Source organism: Gopherus evgoodei, chromosome 10, assembly GCF_007399415.2.
Source record: "Gopherus evgoodei ecotype Sinaloan lineage chromosome 10, rGopEvg1_v1.p, whole genome shotgun sequence".
NCBI lineage: Eukaryota > Metazoa > Chordata > Testudines > Testudinidae > Gopherus > Gopherus evgoodei.
The window spans coordinates 33,419,518-33,441,253 of NC_044331.1; the positions used below are offsets into that span (position 1 = coordinate 33,419,518).

At 39.4% G+C, this 21,736-nt stretch overlaps 1 protein-coding gene across 1 annotated transcript in view; it reads right to left on the reverse strand.

Annotated features, from left to right (window-relative positions):
* The window catches only part of VPS13C (vacuolar protein sorting 13 homolog C), a 131,549-nt gene that overhangs the window by 75,977 nt on the left and 33,836 nt on the right, over positions 1-21,736 (reverse strand). The window contains exons 23-33 of the mRNA XM_030579044.1: positions 20,406-20,562; positions 19,040-19,119; positions 14,716-14,775; positions 12,217-12,379; positions 10,768-10,884; positions 10,073-10,176; positions 7,325-7,492; positions 5,786-6,090; positions 4,405-4,549; positions 2,738-2,894; positions 841-971 (exon numbers count right to left, since the gene is read on the reverse strand). Coding sequence (XP_030434904.1) covers positions 841-971; positions 2,738-2,894; positions 4,405-4,549; positions 5,786-6,090; positions 7,325-7,492; positions 10,073-10,176; positions 10,768-10,884; positions 12,217-12,379; positions 14,716-14,775; positions 19,040-19,119; positions 20,406-20,562 — 1,587 coding nt within the window. The remainder of the gene's footprint in view (positions 1-840; positions 972-2,737; positions 2,895-4,404; positions 4,550-5,785; positions 6,091-7,324; positions 7,493-10,072; positions 10,177-10,767; positions 10,885-12,216; positions 12,380-14,715; positions 14,776-19,039; positions 19,120-20,405; positions 20,563-21,736) is intronic.

Sequence of the window (21,736 nt, forward strand, 5' to 3'; positions counted from 1 at the left end):
TTCTCATCTGTTGTATTTGTCCTATCGCAAATGGGAAAGAACGCAACTGAGGCATCTCCAAACTGCACCAAGCATACATGGGAAGGATGACAGCAAGGAAGAAAAAAATAACCTGGTGTGATCTAACATGCTCAGTTAACTGAAGTCTGTAAGCAACAAAAACTGGTATTTTGGCTGTAACTATGGCTACCATGACAAACCATGTCAAATTCAGGCTTGCAAAGGCCCTGATTATTATGGTACCATTCCGAGCCCACTAAACATTTAACAGTTAAGTTGATCCCAATCTCAAACAAACTTTTCTTAATACCTTTTATCAAACTCCATTTATGATTCAAGAATTTTGGTAATAATTATGTGCATCATGGTTGCCAATGGCATACCCAGGGGCCACTAGGAGCAGATTTACATTTGCCCTACAGTCACCTACAAACACTGAACATTTTCCAAGATTAGCCTCACTTGTACATCTCATTTGTCTCAACACTTCACAATTTTTTTAATGAATTGCCCTTTTTAGCTCAATAACAGTTTCTATTTTACATAATAAAGCCTAATGTCCAGTGTGAACTGGAATGATGTTTCAAATATGCACATATGTAATTTTTCATGTGAACTAGTTTACCATATTCCTAGTATTTATTAAAATGGAAAAGTATGTAACAATTTTACTCAAGTAGTTCATAAGTAACAGAATGTAAATCATAAGTTCTACTAAAGCAAAGGTATCATACGAAATTAGCAAGAATAGAGAATGTTTTTATTCTCCTATCATGAATTTTACCGATTAAAAAAATTGACATTTTCCCTCCCCAGCTTTTAGAAGATTTCACCACATACCTGATTATGGTCATTGCTGTAAAGAACTATTGAAAGTGACTCAAAGTTGAAGTCAAATTTAAGAGTTGAATAATATTCCACAGGAGGCTGTGATACAGAAATATCTCTTTGCCTTGAAGTGAGATCATGATCTACAAATTGAAAGAAAATTTCATACACTCACAACAACTTAATTTTGCTTTTAAAAACCAAGAAGTCTATTAGAATATGTCCCACAAAGCTTAATATCATCTTTCAAATTCAGAAGGTTAAGACTGAATTAGTTCCAACAAAAGAACCTCCTGATACAATTCAAGGACTGTGTTAAGATTATGCCTGGTAAACCACAGAGTGTGAGACTGAAAAATCAATGAACCAAAATAGGTTTATCAGAAACTAGGCCTAACTAGTAGACAAAATGAGAAGATGGGCTATTCCATCCATCATTCCTTTCTGGTGTCTTTTAAAACAAACAAACAAACAAAAACATGATTTTGGCTACCCAAGTTGGCTTAAACATTGTGGTTGCCACTCTCACCATCTTCTAGGACCCTGAGCCTTTGTCATCCCAATATGAAAGATGTCCAGAGGCCAAAGACCCATATGACACTGCCCCCTCGACTGGCTCCAGCTGAATCCCATACATCTACTGGGATTAGATAATTTGTGTCTCTGCCTGCCACGAGTCCTTTTCCTACCCCATCTTATTTCTTCTTTCCTATCCTACTCCCTTTTCCCCACTGTGTAATTATAACCTGGCCAAGACTGTATATTTTGCAACACTGCTGTTACCCTGTGACCAGGAAGAGGCAATTCAAAGCAATGCTCTAAACAGCCTGATGCTGGTACACTTTTTCCAGTTCTGAACGTGGTAGATAAGACCAGGAGCTGTGCCTGTGTTTCTCCAACAGCAACTCTCTCTGCAAGTGAGAGTCAGCATCAGAGCCAGAAGCTGCATTTCCTATCTTTGCTCTTGTTTTCTCTTCCCTGTTGTGCACATCTGTCTTGTTTTGCCTTCTAAGAAACGGGGTAAGCGTTTAACAGCAATGCGAGCACCAACCCATCTCTATCAGCTTTTTCTCTTTTTTCCAAAAGAACAGCTATTACTGTCTTGACTGTCAAAGGAGGAAGTTTTTCCTTCTAAAAACTCTCTCCAACAAAAGGGAACAACAGATGGTGCTAAAGTGAAATCCTCCCTTAATACTTTAGATTTCAAATGTTTTAACTAATTTTTCTTCTTTTCTGTATCCATAATAAAAGGTTAAAACAATTTTTAAAGGTGTGTTTGCAATGGTACTCAGCAAGCTGAGATCTCTGCATACCAAGCTCTAAACCTTGTTTAAGGCTCTTTAATGTGGACAGTGACAGGATCTTGACTCTTTGGGTCCATATATTCCAGTTAAATACAACCGCACATGCATTTAAGTACATCTTCAAATCTATTTGGTTTTATCATTTAGGGTCTGTGTGGGTTGTCACTTTACCTCAAGAAACTACATCTATGGAAGCAATTTATTATATTGAACTGACAAATGAAACTTATTGTACAAAAGCAACTAGTATAAATATCTTAATAAATATTCTTCAGTTTTTATTCAGCTTCATAGTCGTATCACTACTCTTCTCTTAGCTACAGATTTTGTTGTATTCTGTAACTTCTCCATAATCCATTAAACTGTAAATTCAATAAGCCAAAAGCAAATATCAATATTTAAGTTCTAATGAATAACTAAGCAAAAGAAAGAAAAAATACACAGCATTTAACTGCAATGCTAGATAAGCTCCATGTATGCAAAGGTCAGCAGGTAGAACAATTCATTAGTTTACCGACGTTATACTTTCAAAGTACATGCAATTATTAACCAAAAACAGCTCATCTTTTTCTGAACTTGAGCTCAATTTTGGATTAAAGTTGTACCTTCATGGAGATGAGAATCACTTTGACTCTTTTCCTTTTTTGTTTTTTGAGCTTCTTGAAGGGTCTGTTGTGTAGCACTTGACTGGAAAGAAGCATCTCCAAGGTTATCCAGCAAAATTTTCATGAGGACAGTTAGGTCATCTTCACTGAGCGCAATCTGTAAATTGTAAAACACAACTATTTCCAGTGAAGATACTCATCAACACACATTGAGAACTTGCCTCTTTATTAGTAGTACCATCACCATGCCACCCAAACTAGATGCTTCAGTCCAATTCATTCCATTTTAGTGAAGGTCTCTCTTTTCTTTCCAGCAATTCCTACCAACATTCTAATTAGGTATGTTTCCTCTGTGAACAAGGTTGTAATTTGATTGAAAAGGAACAATTTTGGCTGAAGAAGTCTAAAAATTCTAAGATGAAGAATATTTTTCCTTTTTCCAAGATGCCATTTGCTTCTTTTTGATTTAAACAAAAAGAACCTAATCCATCACTTTCAAACGCTTGCTGGCCCCACATAGCTTAATAATTATTTAATAAAAAGAGTGAGTTCATTCCATATGGAACAGAATTGCTTCGTCAATGAAAAGAAAAGTAGGCAACATTAAGTCTGGGAAGTGTTAAATTAGGATGCAACTCTTTTTATGACCGCGTAAATAAGTAATTCAACATTAAGGAATCCTAATGCAAGATAGATTGTTATGAATATATAATTACTACTTTTTACAAGTAACAGCAATATACCTTTACAGGACAATTCTTAAAGTCTCTAGAAATGTATGCTGTTAATGCATTTAGGTTTGACAACATTTGAGTAACTACATTGGGCCTCTTTTGGTGCCATGTACCCCACCTTGTGCCATGCCACTGGTGGATTCTGGCCATAGGACAGACATCTCCAATCCCAGAAGGATCATGCTACGAGAAGACTCCTGTGGTGGCCCTGGCCAAAAAAAGCCCGATATATCAATTCCCTTCTCCTTACTGGTACAGGGGTTATGGCAACCCCTACACTGATTCCTGGCTAAAATTTGGGACTCTTGAGGCCATTAAAGTGGGACTCTTGCTACACTGTGAAAATGACGGGGAAAGAAAGGGAGAGGATAAAGCTGAGGTCTGATGATTTTTATTTACAATGAAAACTGAAAGACTTAACATTCACTCAAATAACTGTGTAATACAGGGCAGTCTAACTAAGCTGAAGTTCAGAGCCTGCAACTTAGCTTCTGGATTCTAGCAAAGCAGTTTTCTTTCTTGCTATGATAAAGCAGCCAGGTTTGGTCTGCTTGTGTTAAAGCTGCTGCTTAATAAAGGAAAACACATGCGGATGTATACTGCTGGCTATTAATCCATAGGACTATGGTATTTGAGCTCTGCCAGGATCAGCTGATTCTAAATATAGACTTCATTTTATCATGCACCCAAATCACTAAGTATTGGTCATCTGACTACAATGAAGCCATACAACACATGACACCACAACCACATCAGATCACTGTCAGGCTGGAATTGTAGATGACTGGGAGACAGCCAAGGAACACCCTGGTACCAAATAAACCAGTATTCTGTAAACATCAAGAACCTCGAGTGCTACAAAACAAGTTTACAAGATCATTACAGAAATCTATTACTATTTAAAAGGCAACAATTAGTTTGTTGTGGCATTACCTGCATAGGTTTTAGGTCTCCTTTGATCCCAATTGCTGGAATCTCGTGATACCAAGCAGCTGCTAAATTTCTCTGGACTGACAAAACCAGATTTACTGGCTGTAAAATTTCAACATCTGGTTGACAAGTGATAGGTATAATACTCCTGAAAACACACAGAAAAAGATGAAAGTAACATCTACAGGGCCGCCCAGAAAGAGGGGGCAAATGGGGCAATTTGCCCCAGGCCCCCACGAGAATATAGTATTGCAACATTTTTTAATGGAAGGGGCCCCAAAAATTGCTTTGCCCCAGGCCCCCTGACTCCTCTGGGCAGCCCTGAACATCTATTGAATCTCTGTTGACATACAGTTCTTCCCTTACTTCTCCATGAGTAGCTGGGAAATTAGAAGAGAAAAGAGCAGGTGAAAACCTAGATTTCTGTACAGAAACCATGCCCAAAACCAAGAGCTTGGAGCTTTGCCCTTCAGCCTTTTCATGATACTACAGCTATAAAGAGCATTTAAATCTCAACTCAGAATCATATCTTAAATGTTTTAGTTTATTCATTCATGAGAAAAGAACATAGTGGTTGCCACTAGCAAGTAAAGATTTCCACAGATATCACACAATCTCTGCAGTTGTGCACTTCTTTTCTATGTAAAGTATAGGTTAGTGCAGTATCACAGGTAATACTGTGCAATAATTGTAGGCAAACATTAGCTTGTCAGCAAAAACTACTGTGCCAAGGCCAATAATCTTATGTTCCTGGCCAGTATATGGAATACACTAATTTCTAGTAAACTATGTAAAAAAGAGTGTTTTCCCAGCAATAATGTATTAATTTATTTCTACTTATTTTACATTTATGATGCACAAAATAAAAGTATATATGAAATTCTATAGAAGATATGAGTCTGTGTGTGAGTGTTTATCTGTATTCTGGTAGTGAAAGGTAGTGCCTTGATTATAACTTTACAAATTCATCACAAGGGCCTTTGTACTGTTCATGTGTCACTTCCAAAGAACCCAAAAAAGTATTTAAAAAATAATTAAAAACCCACAACCGCCACCACCAGTTTTGTCATTCCAGGAAACCTACGAATCCTACTCCTATCCTCTAAAAAGGCTGTGTAAAATAGAACAGGAACTAAAAAAAAATTATTATTTTTTTTAAAAGCAGATTTAACAATTAACATATTGAGTCTCTTCAATCAACCACTTTGCTTTCCTATTGCACAACTTCCCCCTTCCCCATGACATCCGTACAACCTGTTTAGGCACTACATTTTTCGAGGCACAAGCTTTATCTTCTTACTCTATGAAGAGCACTGTTGGCACTTTAACAGTTTTAACACTAATTTTAAACATTCAGTATCAAGTGAAACACAGTAGTTTATACCTTGATAGCTTCAAATGAGTTAGTTGAACAGCCATGTTGTCAATGACTGGAGGAACTGAAGATTTATCTGTGAAGTCCAATTTAAATTCATTCTGAACTCTGATCAAACCAAGATCTGCTACCAGAGCATTATGGGAGACTGAAGACTCAGGGATGACTACAACTGGAGCTTTTAAGTTGATATCCATTGAAAGGCGGAAGCTCTTCTTAGCAAAATCTTTCATGCTGGAAGCAGCCATTTCTGCAGCCTGGACTGTAGCTGCACTCAAGGCTTCCTTTGCTGCTTGGAAATTGTTCAGGAAGTTCTGTTGGAAAACAGCAATCTCTCATGTAGCACAAAAATAAGTACTTTACATCAGGGTTCCCAAACTGTGGGCTGCAACACAGTCCCAGGTGGTCTGCTGGTGCAGTTATGGGTGGAGTTGGGAGTGGCATGGGAAGGCGCTGCAACGCAGACAGAAACAGAGTGGTAGTTGGCAGAGTGGTAGATGGCAAAGTGGAGCCACTGGACAGAAGACAAGAAGGGACCATTCCTGAGAGGCAGCAGCTGGAGGGTTCGCAACTATTTCCACTATGAGAAGCCACATCCTCCCATCCATGGGTGTCAAGGCCCCTGGAGTATTGGTCTTGCAGCTCTCCCAGGGACTGGGGCTCAGCGTAGCTGCTGTTTCTGTCTGGACAACCCCATGATCTGAATGATTGTAGGTAATGGCCAGGCCTGATCCAAGCACCTGCCTCTGCCCTGCACTGCCAGCCCCTGAGCCCTTTCCTCATTCCTAGGCAGAAGGTGCCTGTGAAGCATGCCAGGATGCTGGGTGGGTGACTGGGGCAGAGTTACCAGGTGACAAGCTCAAAGCACTCGATAGGCTGCTGAGGCAGAGGTTGTCAGTGGGGGCTGGCTGTGGAATCTGTCTAATCCATTTGCGCTCTCGCTAGCCCTGGTCCCTGCTAAAATATAGTTAAGTTGGAGTTCACAATTCTTAAGTCTATCTGCCTCACTTACACAATCATCTGCTAGCAAAGATTCTAACTGATGGGTACTCATAGAATTCAATCGTACTTGGAACATGCATCTAAAGCAGGATGCACTATTGTACATTTATGTCTAGCAATTGTATTTTTGGTTGATAAGATATCTACATCTGAAAGGTTTACACTCACATTCAACTATTTGTACATGTCAAAACTAAGTCACCATATCACTCGTTCTTCATCATTCCCCTTCGTATTTATCAACCTCTTGCTGAGTGGTGCAACTTCTAAACATCGTGTCTTCAGGGTAAGGAACTTAGTCTTACATGTTTATGTTTCAGAGAGACAGTGACTGAGGTAAAATATTTCATTAGACCAACTTCTTCTGGTGAGAGAAATTGGTCCAATAAAATATATTACCTCACCCAGCTTCTCTCTCTCTTATATCCTGGGACCACCACAGCAACAATAATATGGCATAAAACAGGTTTCTTGAATTTTTGGGCAGCATAGAAACTATTAACTGAAACTAAATGTACCAAATTATACATGCTAGTAACATCTTACCAGAAGTGACATGAAGAATTTATGGAGATAAACTATTTGAATGCAGCCCACTTTTAGACACATTTTACCATCCACCTTGGACATATCAGTGTAATCTTCTCCTTCAGTAGCGTCTGGATAAAGGACCATTTTGAATCGAAACACTTCATCTCCCATTATGGAGACAGCCTGGAAGAATTGAATTAAGCTATTTTATTACATATATGTATTTAGTATCCTGGAGTAACCTTTTGTTAATTCTGTCATAACCCAAGAAGGTAACACAAGTCATCTAAAACAAATATAATGTAACCACAAGTCTATTAACAAGCAATATATGTGACTTGGTGGTAATGGAGGACTTCAATCATCCAGACATCTATTGGGAAAATAATACAGCAGGGTAGAGATTATTCAACAAGTTTTTGGAATGCATTGGAGACAACTTTTATTGCAGATGGTGAAGAAAGCAACAAAGGGAGAGGCTATTCTAGATTTGATTCTGACAAATAGGGATGAATTGGTTGAGAATTTGAAGATGGAAGGCACATTGGGTGAAAGTGATCATGAAATGATGAGTTCATAATTCTAAGGAATGGTAGGAAGGCAAACAGTAGAATTAAGACAATGGTCTTTAACAAAAACTTTAGCAAACTCAGAGAACTGGTAAGTAAGATCTTGTGGAAAACAAGTCTAAAGGATAAAACGGGGTTCAGCAGAATTGGCAGTTCTTTAAAGAGACATTATTAAGGACACAAGTGCAAGCCATCCCAGTGCTGAGGAATGATGAGAAGTATGATAAACGACTACTCTGGCTTAATCAGGAGATCTTTAATGACCTAATACACCTCTACCCCGATATAACATTACCCGATATAACACAAATTCAGATATAATGCAATAAAGCAGTGCTCTGGGTGGGGGCAGGGCTGCGCACTCCAGTGGATCAACGCAAGTTCAGTATAACATGGTTTCACCTATAACGTGGTAAGATTTTTTTGGCTCCCAAGGACAACGTTATATCAAAGTAGAGGTATATTCAAAAAAGAGTCATACAAGAAATGGAAACCAGTTCAAATTATGAAGGATGATTATAAAAAAACTACCACAAGCAAGTAGGGACAAAATGAGAAAGGCCAAGACACAAAATGAGAAGCAAACAGCATCAAGAAAACATTTTACCAAAACATTAGAAACAAGAGGAAGACAGAGGACAGGGTAGGCCCATTACTCAATGAGGAAGGAAAGATAGTAACAGAAAACACAGCCTTAAATGCCTTTTGTCTTTCAGTTTTCACCAAAAAAAATTAATAGTTATCAGACGACTAATATGGGCAACATCAGTGTAAATGGGATAGGATCTGAGGTTCAAAACTGGAAAAGAACACATTAGGAATTACTTGGACAATTAGACATCTTCAAGTCAGAGGGACCTGACAAAGTACATCTTAAGAAGGATCTTGCTAAAGAGATCTCCGAGCCATTAGTGATTATCTTTGAGTACTGGCAGAAAGTAGCTATCAACAATTCATAGTCAAACTGGAAAGGCATATGAAGTGGGGTCCTGTAAAGATGTGTCCTGAGTTTGGTTCTATTCAATAGCTTCATAAAGATTTGGAAAATGGCAGAGAGAGTAACAAAGTTTGAGGACAACAACATCAAGCTAGAAGGGGATTAGACAAAACAGAATTACAACTGAAAATGATCTTAAACTGAAGAAATGGTCTGAACTAAATAGGATGCAATTCAATAAGGACAAATGTGTAGTACTATGTTTAGGAAGGAATAATCAACTGCACAAATACACAATGGAAAATTACTGCCTAGGAAGAAGTACTGCAAAAAATTACATGGGGGTTATAGTGGATCACAAAATAAATGAGTCAACAATTAAATACTGTCACAAAAAATAGCAAACCTTCTAGGACATATTAGCAAGAGTCACGAGAAGAGATTCTTCCACTCTACCCAGTGCTGATAAGGCATCAGCTGGAGCACTGTGTCCAGTTCTTGGCACCACAGTTAGGAAACATGTGGATGAATTGGAGAAACAACAGAGGAGAGCAACAAAAGTGATCTAAGGTCTAGAAAACATGACCTTTAGGAAGAACTTGATAAAGAGTCTTCAAGCACGTAAGAGGTTGTAGAAAGAGGAAAATAAATTATTCTCCTTAGCCATTCAGGACAGGACAAATATTAATGGGCTTAATTTGCAGCAAGGGAGATTTAGTTTAGACCTTAGGTAAAGTGTCCTAACTGAAAGAGTAGTTAAGCACTGAAACAAATGACATAGGGGTGAAGGGGCATGGAACCTATCATTGGAGGTTTTAAGAACAGGTTAGACAAACACCTGTTAGGATGGTCTACATGACCTACTGAGGTTCCTTTCAGTCCTCCATATCTATGATTCTATGTTTAATACAGCATAGCTGGATACACAAGTTTGAGTGAATCCAGTCAATTCTATTATCTCATTTAGCTATTTCTGTCTGACTGGAGATTTTAGACATTCTGCCAAAGGGTATATCAGAACACTAACCTAAGCAAATAATGAAATATTCAAAAGAAAATATTTTACTTTTCTGGTATAAATGTAGTTTTTAACTCCTTAGTTATTTAATTTGACATTTTTTGAAGCAACACATTTGCCTTCAACATACATATCTCAATTAAATTTATTAAGCAATTGATTATGCTCTCTTTAGTCATAAAGTGTATTTTTTAAAAAAAATCATCACTTCTATAATCTTGTCTCATTGCACAAGTCACCTTTTTATGAATGGTCTTTGGATCAACATTTGTGATTATGATGTCCTCAAGTCTGGAAAAAACCTTTATCTTTTTAGTTTTCATAGAAACAGAAGCATCCACTCCTGATGAAAAAAATCCAATTTTAGTTCATGGTAACAACAGGTATAAAAACACAGTAAGGGATTCTGATATAAAAGGACCTTCAAATAAATACATTACTAAAGACATACATTCTTTTTTGAATTCTAGCAAAAATGGTACAAGCTGTTCAACCTTAGGAGATTCTGATCTAATGATTTGCTTTATGCCCTCTACTACATATTCTTAGATTAGTGATGAAGCAACAAGGCCATTTCTAACTCTCTCTGAAAATACAGGGTTGAGTACCAGCCACTAACACTGCTGAGTGCCTAACTCTTAGAGAATTTCAAGTCCACAGTACTTCGTGAGTTAGCGACTCAAGTTTTTTTAATTCACCCCATTAAAAACTAAGCACTTTGCCAAATACATTTTCCTCCATCATACATGTATCTTGGCTATTAAAAATCTCAGATTAATGCTCAGCTGTTCTCTCATCTCCTGTTAAACATTTAAATAATGCTACTGAAATATTGATGTACAACTTCTACAGTAGCTTTTAAAAAACTTAGGGGGAAAAGCAATGATGCATCTCTTTCAACTCTACTAGTCCAAATACTTAAATGATAACTTACCTTGTATTTTAATATCTGCAATGTTACATTTCTGATCACAAATATAAATGTGGAATGCATTCAGCTTTGCACTAAGTTTCAAGTCATATACATCTTCATGGGTTGCATCACTAGATACTACACAGCAGAAATAACCATGGTCAGAAGAGGGCACATTCATCCCAGTAATAACAGATGCAAATCATCTTGTAGTAATTAAGATTTATATATACACACTGTTCAAAAGTTATCTATTGCAACACCTTGGAAATTTTAACTCTATTTGATCAGAGCTATGGCAAAATTTGATTACATTGTGTAGAAGACTGATAATTGTTCTGGGACAAGAACAGCAGCCAAATGAAATATAGGCATAGCAATCGTATTCTGTTTTGAAGTGGTTACATTTTCCATATTTATGCCTCATTTGAAACTTCCTCTGAGAATAGTATAATTCCAAACAGTTTGTAGTTCATTCTTTACATATTCAGGAAAGAAAACTAGACTTCACAATGCGGTGAAAAATCACTCTCAACACTGTCTATCCTGGACAGGAAGGGGAGCCTTCAGGTGCAGGGAGAAAAGCAGCCCCTAAGCCACAGACCAAGACCAGTTAGGACAATCAGCCAATTTCAAGATCAAGCTTATCAGGCTTAAAAATAACCCTTCAAAAAAATAAAATAAAATAAAAATCTAACCAATCCTTAAATAGCTTCTAACAAAACTCTCTTTACTGTCTTTGCTGATACAAGCATAATACAAATAGGAAATGTGGTTTAGGATTCCTCTCATAAACTGTGTTTCCATAGTTGGCAAAAACATGGTGAAATTTGGTTGATTTCGAAAGATGCAAGCATTCATATGGAATTGTCATATTAGGCAGCAAGAGGAGGTTGTGGCACATACACTCATGAAGCATCACACTTGAGGTATGTTTCACTACTGTAATGTGTAGCGAGTTTTGATGAGTCATAGCTCAGGTGATTAAAGTTATCCAAGAGGCTAATAGGGGAGAAGTGGGAGCGTGCAATGATCATACCTAACCTCACTAATTCATACTAATGAAATAGCTTAACCATTGATAAAGCCAAGTTTGTTGATTTTAGGCTTTTGTTGGATGTGAATGTCAGGCAAACTAACAGTCAAGATAATTGTCTATAAAAATTAATCCATTATTTGAGAAAATACCTAATGCTAGTAGTATTTGTGCAACATGAAAGTGTTCAGCAATTACCAAAAAGAAGAATCAATATCCTTAGAAACTCATCTTACGTGATTTTTGTTCAAACAGATATTTAGCATTGTGAGTTACTATTGTCTTTTTCCATGTACAACTGAGTGTGAGACTCATGTGTTGCCAGAAGAACTGCAACAGAGTTCTGTGTTGCTTGCAAACAATGTTGATTAACAGCAGCTGGCATGCTACCGAACCACAAATAAAAAGATATGGAATTTCTAATATCACAATACCTGCTTTGAGAACAGCACTTCTCTCTTCTTCTCTTTGAGGTTTTGGGTCAAATCCCTTATCAGAGCTGGTAAGGCCACCTGATGGAACACTGTATGTGACAAAGTTCATGATGGAAAGTAAGGCTTCTGTGTGGAGTACTAGATCCAAAGATGAAAAGGACACCTAACATGATATGTGAGAGACAGTGAAAAATGGTAATATTAACTGAAATTTATCACACTGGTACGTTATGTGTTTGTATGACTAATTCAAAATAATCACCACTGAAATGTAGAGAAAATTACTTACTCGCTATTCATGTAATCCTACATTTTTTACCAAACACAGCATTGCATAGCAATAGAGAAGAAAGGTACTAGAGCTACTTAGGTGAATATAATATACAGTATTAATATTACTTTATACTGCTTAATCCTTCTCCATGTCATAGCTCAGGATCAGAAAGCATTGTATGTTTAACTATGTCTCTGAAAAAGCCAACCAAGGACACAGCTGTTTCTGTCTAGAGCCCCTACTACAGCTAGGTGAAGTTCTAGGATAATAAAAGGCTTCAAACAATGCATCCACATTAGAGGGTGAGCTACAGTGGTTGTCACTAAAATCTACACCATTAAAATATGACAGAATGTAAGCTAGCATGGTATTGCCTTGTACTGTAAAAGCAGCAAAGAATCCTATGGCACCTTATAGACTAACAGACGTTTTGGAGCATGTGACATGCATCTGAGGAAGTGGGTATTCACCCATGAAAGCTCATGCTCCAAAACGTCTGTTAGTCTATAAGGTGCCACAGGATTCTTTGCTGCTTTTACAGATCCAGACTAACACAGCTACCCCTCTGATACTTGACACCTTGTACTGTAGTAACTTTTGGCAAATATTTATTTTAACAACCACCATGGTCCCTCTGGCCTTCTCCCCTCATCTCTGAAGTGCATACCATATATACTTGATCATAAGCCGGTTCGTTTATAAGCCAATCCCCCCAAGATGGATAAGTAAAAATGGAATTTTTTTATAACCCATTCATAAGCCGACCCTATAATTCGGAGGTCAGCAAACTTTGGCTCCCAGGCCATCAGGATAAGTCGCTGGTGGGTCGAGATGGTTTATCTCAAGCATCCACAGCCACGGAGGTTAACTTAAGTAAACAAAGTATCCTGGTGCGCCAGCTGCTTACCCTGATGGGCCAGGATAGCAACTGGTGGGAAAAAGTTTTGGCCGGGGGAGAAGCTGGGAGTCAGGGGAGTAACCCCTGTGACCACCCCCCATATGACCCCTAGCCCAGGACCCCCTCACTCTTCCCATCCCATCCCTTCCCACCTTAACTGGGGAGGGCCAGGGGATGATGTTTCTGACCTAGCTGGAGCTGTTCCAGCAGGCTGGGTAGTGCAACCCCAGCCTGCTCTGGCGGGCCAGATCGGGCAGCATGTCCATAGCATATTTCAGCGGGCTGGGCCGGGTGGCATAGCTGCAGCATGTTCCAGGAGGCCGGGCGGTGCAGCCACAGCCTGCTCTGGGAGGCAGGGCTGAGTGGCACAGCTGCAGCCTGCCAGCCCAGGAGCTGCAGCAGCTTCGGAGGTTGGGAGGGAGAGCAGCATGGCCAGAAGCAGAGAAACACTGGTCCCAACTCTTCACTTCTGTCTCTGCTGCCTCTCCTTGCTCCCTCTGTTGGGGGAGGGGCCGTGCCCCACCTCTCTTGCTCTATACCCATTCATAAGCCGCCCCCCTTCTCTGGTGCTTCCCTTTTTTACTTAAAAATTCAGCTTATGAACAAGCATATATGGTATTTCATCACTTAATAGGGTTCAAAAGATGAGTTGCCCCTGCAAGGAAGCAAGTAGTCTTCTATACAACATCTGCACTGGAGCTGCTCGCTGTCGTCCATGGGATCTGAGTTGTGTACAGAGCTGGCTTGCTTGATTCAAAAGGATACTGAAAGATGGTGGGGAAAATAGAGCTGAGCTAGCTCACTTAGGGTGCAGTCTATCCACCAAGGAAACATTGTGAAGAACTCTTCCTCTGATCAAAGGGTAGCATCTCTGTGACACTGTCTTCCATATTCCACTCGGGACAGTACAGTGCTAGAGCCTGGTCAGCTCACATAATTTAAAAGCCACCCAGAGCATTTATATAGTACAACTGTTCCTTCCCACTCTGGTTCTAAGAGCTTTTACTTTTCTACAATAAATATGTTCCCATTTGATATATTAACAAGTTTACTACTCTAGCATACAACACCTCCTGAATTTTAACAAATTACATCCCACAAAAACTGTTGTCCGAGATTGGCAGTCACTTACCTAAGAACAGATTAAAAATTCATCAGTTCTCATTAAAAAATGAATAATCAATTCTAGACACATCATTTTTCAAGTTACCTTAAAACCAAGCGTACTACTTTTTAAAGATTTTTTTAGTTAATCTTTCAAAATAATTACATATTAACACAGGAGCTCATCTTAAAAGATTGCTCAAGTCTACATGCTTATACTTACATTGACAGCTTGCTTGGTATTTTTGTAAGTAGTAGTAAAGTCTGGTCCATCTGCATCAGCCTATGAAAAAAGAGTCAAGACTGAAACACAGTAACAATATCTGTATTTGAAAAGATGAAGTACAGAGTTAAAACTGAAATAAGATGCCAATTTTTAACTATGAGAATCATTAATAAAAAGACAAAGATTACAAAGGGATGTAATCAACTCTCCATCTCTCAGAGACCTTAAAAATAAGACTGGATGTCTTTCTGAACAATTCCTACTTTGCCAACATATGTTAATGGGGTCTATGTACAAATTTACTGGGTGAAATTGTATAGTTGATCTTTATTAGGGGGTTGGAATAAGTAATTATAATAGCCCATCTTGCCTTCAAATCTACATCTACAAACCACCTGACAGCCATTTTGAAAATACCATAATAAGCTCTCAAAACTGGAGACACTCATACAAAACCAACCTTCCACACAAACTTCCATGTGGCTGGACTTTACAAAAACAAGACAATCCATTTATAACGCACACTTTACTTCTCTACAGAGGAAAAATGACAGTAAACTATCTAACTCCTACATGTCACAGAAGGCTACAACACTGGTATCCTTAACTCACCCAACAATATTGTTAATCTATCCAACCACACACAGACTGGCAGAAGAGTCTGTCCTATCTTGGGAATTCTTCTTTCTGCCTCACCACCCCTGCACGATACAGTTCTGCGATGATCTGGAAGCCTACTTTTGCCGTCTCCGACTCAAGGAACATTTTCAACACACTACTGAACAGAGCACTGGCCTACAGGAACCCTCCTACCAACACCACAAGAAGAAGAATTCTGCGTGGACTCCTCCTGAGGTCAAAATCACAGACTGGACTTCTACACAGAGTGCTTCTGCAGATGTCCACAATTTCAGCCTGTGCACGAACAGCATCACTTGCCCCATAACCTCAGCTGTACAGAACGCACGCAACGCCATCCACAGGCTCAGAAAAAAGTTCTGAGATTATAATCAAAGGGGCTGACAAAGGAGGTGCTGCACTCATCATGAACAGGTTGGATTATGAACAGGAGGGCTGCCAGACAACTCTCCAATACCACATTCTACAGTCCACAATCCTCCGATCTCACTGAGTACCACCAAAACAAACTACACCATGTGCTCAAGAAACTCCCTGCCACAGCACGGGAACAAATCTACACAGACACACTCCTAGAGCCCAGACTAGGGGTATTCTATCTGCTACCCAAAGGCCACAAACTTGGAAATCTTGGAGGCCCCATCATCTCAGGCACTGGCACCTCTTACAGCAGGATTATCTGGCTATTCTCTCTCCTCAGACCCTATGCTGCCAGCACTCCTAGCTATCTTAGAGACGCTACTGTGGAAACTACAATGCATTGGCGATCTTCCTGAAAACACCATCCTGGCCACCATGGATGTAGAAGCTCTCTACACCAATATTCCACACGAGGATGGACTACAAACTGTCAGGAACAGTATCCTTGATGAGGCTGCGGCACACCTGGTGGTTGAGCTTTGTGACTTTGTCCTCCCCCACAACCATTTCAGATTTGGTGAGAACTTATATCATTCAAGACAGCCACACTGCTATGGGTACCCACATTGGCCCCACAGTATGCCAACATGTTTATGGCTGACTTAGAAGAACATTTCCTCAGCTCTCGCTCCCTAATGCCCCTTCTCTACTAATGCTACACTGATGACATCTTCATCATATGGACCCATGGGAAGGAGGCTCTTGAAGAACTCCACCTCGATTTCAACAATTTCCGTCCCACCAACGTCAGCCTGGACCAGTCCACACAAGAGATCCACTTCCTGGACACTACAGTGCAAAGAAGTGATGGTCACATAAACACCACCCTATTCCAGAAACCTACTGACCACTATATTTACTGACATGCCTCCAGCTTTCATCCCGACCACATCACATGATCCACTGTCTAAAGCCAAGCTCTAAGATACAACTGCATTTGCTCCAATCCCTCAGACAGAGACAAACACCTACAGGATCTCTATCAAGCATTCTTAAAAATACAACACTCACCTGGGGAATTGAGGAAACAGATTGACAAAGTGAGAAGTCACCTACTACAGGACAGGCCCAAAAAGGAAAACAGAACATCACTGGCCATCACGTACAGCCCCCAGCTAAAACCTCTCCAGTGTATCATCAATGAGCTACAACCCATCCTGGAAAATGATCCCCCACTCTCATAGGCCTTGGGAGGAAGGCCAATCCTCACTTACAAACAGCCCCCCAATCTGAAGCAAATACTCACCAGCAACTACACACACCACACCACAGAAACATTAACCCAGGAACCAACCCCTGACAAACCCCGCTGCCATCTCTATCCCCATATTTACTTTAGTGACACCATCATAAGACCCAACCACACCAGCCACACTATCAGAGGCTCATTCACCTGCACATTTATCAACATATGTGACATCATGTGCCAGCAATGTCCCTCTGCCATGTACACTGGCCAAACAGGACAGTCTCTAGGTAAAAGGATAAATGGACACAAATCAGACATCAGGAATGGTAACATACAAAAGCCTGTAAGAGAACATTTCAATCTCCCTGGACACTCAACAACAATTTAAAAAGTAGCCATATTTCAAGAAAAAAAAACTTCAAAAACAGACTTCAAAGAGAAACTGTTGAGCTACAATTCATTTGCAAACCTAACACCATCAGTTTGGGCTTGAATAGGGACTGGGAGTGGTTGGCTCACTATAAAAGCAATTTTCCCTCTCTTGGTATTGACAGCTCCTCATCCATTATTGAGAGTGGACCACATCCACCCTGACTAAATTGGCCTTCAACATTGGTTCTCCACTTGTAAGGTAACTCTCTTCTCTTCATGTGCCAATATATATTTGCTTGTTTCTATAAATTTTACTCCATGCATCTGAAGAAGTTTTTTTTACCCACCTGAAAGCTTATGCCCAAATAAATCTGTTATGCTTCATTGTTTTTGTGGATACAGACTAACACGACTACCCCTCTGAATGTAGTAAGCTTGATCTCTTCTATCTCTTTTTGGTTACAATTATGTACTTCCACATTAAAAAGACAAAGGAATGCACTAGTGTTAAGCACTACTGGACTGAGATGGGGTCCTGGACTTTATTCCTAACAACCACGTACCTTCTGAAGGATATTCTGTGTTGTAGGTTCCCTCTTGTTATAATTAAATCTACATTCATAGCTCACTTCCCCTCTGAGAGGCTGCCTTGTTCAGAGTCCATTCCTCACAATTTGTGAACCCTGCTAAGCCAGTACCACTATTAAAGGGGCACCTGCCACACCAATAGATATGAGCAAATGTTCCATTCCATTTAACAGCTTTCTTGCAAAGAAGGTTGTTCCTTCTGTGATGAATTGGGGGTTCTGTCTCTACCACTTTTGAATTGTGGACAGTTAAGAAATGTATCATGTAGACTTTTCATGATACAATAATTACATGTATTTGAATCCCCTATGAGTTAACAGGGTTGTATTGTGTGTCTGCCAGGCCAGAGACTACAGTGAGTCATCAGCACTCAAGGAACATTTTTTGAAAGTGAAGTATTTTGAGACAATGTGACAGCTCAAACTCGCAGAAGAAACTGAAGAAAAAGGAGTTTGTAAGTGCAAAGTTAACAGGAGAAAAATAGAAGCAACAGGAATTTATCAAGGGACTCATGGGCTGGAGCTCGGGGGGGGGGGGCATTTTGCATCAGATTAAGATAAGAGGCTGCTGCAGAGGCAGAGTAGGTAAAGTTGTGGAAAAGTCCCTGCCTGATAGAACACAGATGATCCCTGCCCCCAGGACAGGGTGAGCTAGTGAAGGACACTGCGTTTAGGATGTTTTTTACACGATCTGTACTCTACTGTGCTTTCCATGATTAAGTATAAAGAGCATAAAGATGCTGGACTGTACAAAGCGTGTGTTAACTGCTTCACAACAGCTGCCCACCCCTAAGAGAGTTAAATTGTAAGACGGAAGTTTCATAATTTTGGAGTCGAGTTTTGGGACAGGGGTATGTTCAACCACTGGGGATTTTGAAGAGTTACTGTTCTGCACTCAGAAGGCTAGGCATCTGGACAATCAGTTCCAACACTTCAAAGGAGGATGTCAAATAGAAGGCTTGCACCTTGAGAGTGCATCTAGTCACCCCAAAATTGAGGCAGTGGCTAGACTCTCCTCAGACTCCAAAAGTATAATACACCACTGGAAATCCAAAGTAGGGCTTCACAACTGGTTAAAATAATCCACAGGTTTCAATAAAGACTATACTAAAACCTTTATGTACTCCATTTTCAGAAGGTGTTCACCAGTCTCATCTGAAGAATCAATAATATGAAGAGGATCTCCTTTTGAGTCTGTAGACAAAAGGGCACATATACATTTATATTACTTCAAATCACTCTCTCTCACATACACATTTTATCAAGAAGCAAGCCCCCATGCAAATGCTTTAATTGTTAATCGACTCAGCTATTGAAAATGAACAAGTAATGGGTCATAATGAAAATAATTGTAAGCAGTCATTTTCAGTTTAAAGACCACCGATCAATGTTTTCTGTGATTTTATCCAAGTAATGGTTTTAGTCTTTTTTACACTACGTTAAACCCACGAAAAAATTTCAGTATGGAAAAAATGTGCATCTTCCCATTGCAACTTCTACATCATCATAATGACATCATTGTATACCATTCTTTGCAGCAAAAGTCAGAATCACTACTCAGATATTCAATTATACATCTAACACTGCAAAAAAAAGAAGACCAGTGGCAGCAAGTTTCAGAACCCAGATCAACTGTCTCAAGTTCATGCAAGAGAACTAAAAATAGTAGCACAGATCATCAGGCGGTTTGGTTTTTTTTTTTTTTCCCCCTCTCCCCATGTAGACACATCCTTGGGGGAGGGGGAAGTCTTCCTTTTGGGCTCAAATCTACTTATGGATTTTTCCTTATTTAAAAACACACAATAAAAATGCTGGAGTTCTCATCTTAACATATATCTATTAATGAGTAGTGCTTTAGCTGCGCATGAAGTCATACAGTTCAAATGAAACTTTCACGGATAATCTTTTTTAGCATTTGCTTTGGGAAACAGTACAGCTATCAAATACTTATTACACTATATAATATTAAGGTTGCACAATTAAATTGACAGTGTGGTTAAGAACAATACACTCAGGTGACAGCTTGAGCTACTATCACAATAAAGACAGACTCCTGTCATACACAAAACCATCTAGCTCAAATTAAGTGGTGCTTCAAGCTCGAGCTAGCTGGCCTGACAGAAAGGGTTGAAGCTCCAAAATTGCTGAAGATGCATGAGCATGAGTTAAAACTCATCATTTGCTAATCTAATCACTGTGTGTACCTCAAGTGCTGGTTTGCAGTGTGGTTGCTCTCACTGGAGCTGTTATTCCATTTGAACTAGCTTAAGTGTACTAACTCAAGCTAACTTTTACACCAAAAACAAGCCCTTAGACCATTAAAGACTGACTTCTTGCAACATCATTACCTAAGGACAATGTCAAAAAGTTAATGTTGCTGTAGAAATTCATTTCTGCACTTCTAAAATTTTTAACTGTACAACCTTACTGCTATCATGTTTGGGTACTATATACAAAGCGCCAAGTTACAATGCACCTACCAGTAAATTCAAGGCACTTCAAAGTAATTTTATTCAAATAAGCTGTTGCAGTCATATCGTGATTTCCAATTCTGGTTTCACTTCCAAGCTGTAGCACAGTTAGAATATGCAAGGGATGCCCCTCCTTCTGCACCTGTCTCATCAAGGCTACCACAACCTAGTGGGGGATAAATTAAGGTTATATTCCAATAAAGTATTCACTGGTTATAGCAGGTAATTATAATGTCCATAACTCTACAATAACTCAGCAATTATAGCATTGACACATTGTTTATTTACCTCACACATGCCTGTATCTATGCTTCTTCCAGTTAGAACCAAAATTATTAAAAAATAAACCTCAACACTACCATCAATGTACCTCATCTTGGTAATACACACTGCTTACCCCTCAACTAGGTTGATCAGACAGCAAATGTGAAAAATTGGGACAGGAGGTGGGGGGTAATTGGTGCCTATATAATAAAAAGACCCAAAAATCAGGACTGACCCTATACAATTGGGACATCTGGTCACCCTACCCTCAAACACCTTATGATCTGAGCTAAGGTGAAAAGCCACCATGAGTCCAGATCAAGAGCACAGCAATTTTAGTTAAGAGATTGATGTGGTAGTAGAAAGCATTGCAGGATGTAGTTAGTTTAATGGAATTAGATGAAAAATAATACAGTGCTTTTTAGAATATTATGAAAAAACCATTCCAGGTAGAGGGGAAGTATGATAAGAGGCATGAAGACAAGAAAGCACAAGAATTATAGTGAGTCAAAAATATTCAGAGGGACATACAACCTTATAATCAAAACGGCAATGTTTTAAATGAGACATCCCCTATTCCCAAACACAATCATGAGTTAAGACGCCAGATTCTATCCCCAGTTCTGGCCATTTTGCAGCATGAAGCACAGAGAGATCTAATCCATCCCTTACTGAAGAAGTGAGAGTATTCCCAGCACAGGGGAAAAATCTCAGATGGTATAAAGCAGACCAGTTTGATCCTATGGCAATTGTTCCCCAAACCCTGTCATGGCCATCTGCATTCTGCCAATTCTCAGCTAGCGTATATCCACACAGTGGCCAGATCTAAGGGGATCAAGTTAATACAGCTATTAGTGTGATCCAATTTACAATAGAACTAGGGCCACAGCCAGAACATTCCATATTCAGACAGTTGCTGGAAAACAAATTGGGTTCATAATACAGATCGGGCAGCTGATTACAGCTCCTGCATTGCCCCACCCTCTCAGAAAAGGAGAAAAATTGGGCCAGTGTGTACACTATGAAATCAGAGCATATAATGAAATCTGACTGAATGAAAAACTTAGAGGCTCTTT